General features: G+C 48.4%; 1 protein-coding gene across 1 annotated transcript in view; it reads left to right on the top strand.

The window, feature by feature from the left end:
• Window positions 1-603: 603 nt before the first annotated feature.
• LOC101859194 (E3 ubiquitin-protein ligase MARCHF5) overlaps window positions 604-1041 on the top strand; it is a gene marked incomplete at its 5' end in the record, with an annotated part of 6507 nt that continues 6069 nt past the window's right edge. Inside the window, 1 exon segment of the mRNA XM_005106401.2 lies at window positions 604-767. Within this exon segment, the coding sequence (XP_005106458.2) occupies window positions 604-767 (164 nt within the window).

Genomic DNA, 1041 nt, shown 5'->3' with positions numbered 1-1041 from the left:
GCGGGTCATTTCTGGTTCTTATGCACAGTAGAATTGTAAATGGGCTGATTCAGCAATGTCATGTTCATAACTGTGCCTGAACTACTACTGGGAACTGCTGCTTTTTCTTTCCCAACCCTTACTATCGTCATTTCCTCCACTGCTTTTGTATGTTTGTCACACTCTTGTGAACCGCTATTTCCGGGGTGCTTTGAAAGTCAAAACAGGCTTTGTGCTGTTGAAGAAAGAGAGATGAGCAAAGTAAGCCCGATTCTCTGTAAAGACTTCTCTGTTGACATCCACCCCTTGCCGCTCATATGACCTTATGCAGTTGCGAGCGCCGTGAAACCTCTATTAAATCAACTCTTTCTTGAACTAAAAAAAACTGTTTACAGCCGTATTCGTGGTTTTGTTTGTGTGTGCGGCACGTAATTATGACCTTATTGTGTTGCAAGTGCCGTAAAACTCTCACGAAAACTTTTTAGAAAACTGCTTACAGCCGTGTTCATTGTTGTATTTGTGTCGAAGTTATAATTGCGTTGCAAGTGCCGTAAAACTCTTACTAAAATGAAAGAGAACTGTTTCCTTCCAGCCGTGTTCATGGTTGTGTTTGTGTGTCCGCAGAGCACTCTCGGATGTCCCGGGTCCCCGCTGACACGGTCACCCTCACGGACCCGATCTCCGCCACCCGCGTGCTGTGCGGCGCCCTCATCATGCCCACCATCGCCACCATCGTGGGCAAGCTCATGTTCGGCCTGGTGCAGTCCAACTTCCAGAGGACTCTGCTGGTGAGTGCCGGCTGTCTGCTGAGGGCTGTGGTTGTGTGTGTGGTTGTGTGTGTAGGTGTGCGTGTGTGTTAGTGTGTGTGTATGTGTGTGTTTGTGTGCGCGGGGTGGGTGGTGGTGAGGGGAGTGGTTGGAAGAGAGAGTAAGTGAGTGAGTGAGTGAGTGAGTGAGTGAGTGAGTGAGTGAGTGAGTGAGTGAGTGAATGAGTGTGTAATGTACTGTGTAAGCCTGGGATGTAGAAAGAGACGTAGAAAGGAGGGACCGGAAAAGACAAGAG

Source organism: Aplysia californica, unplaced genomic scaffold, assembly GCF_000002075.1.
Source record: "Aplysia californica isolate F4 #8 unplaced genomic scaffold, AplCal3.0 scaffold00531, whole genome shotgun sequence".
Classification (NCBI taxonomy): Eukaryota; Metazoa; Mollusca; class Gastropoda; order Aplysiida; family Aplysiidae; genus Aplysia; species Aplysia californica.
This window is presented reverse-complemented; position numbering and strand designations above follow the sequence as displayed.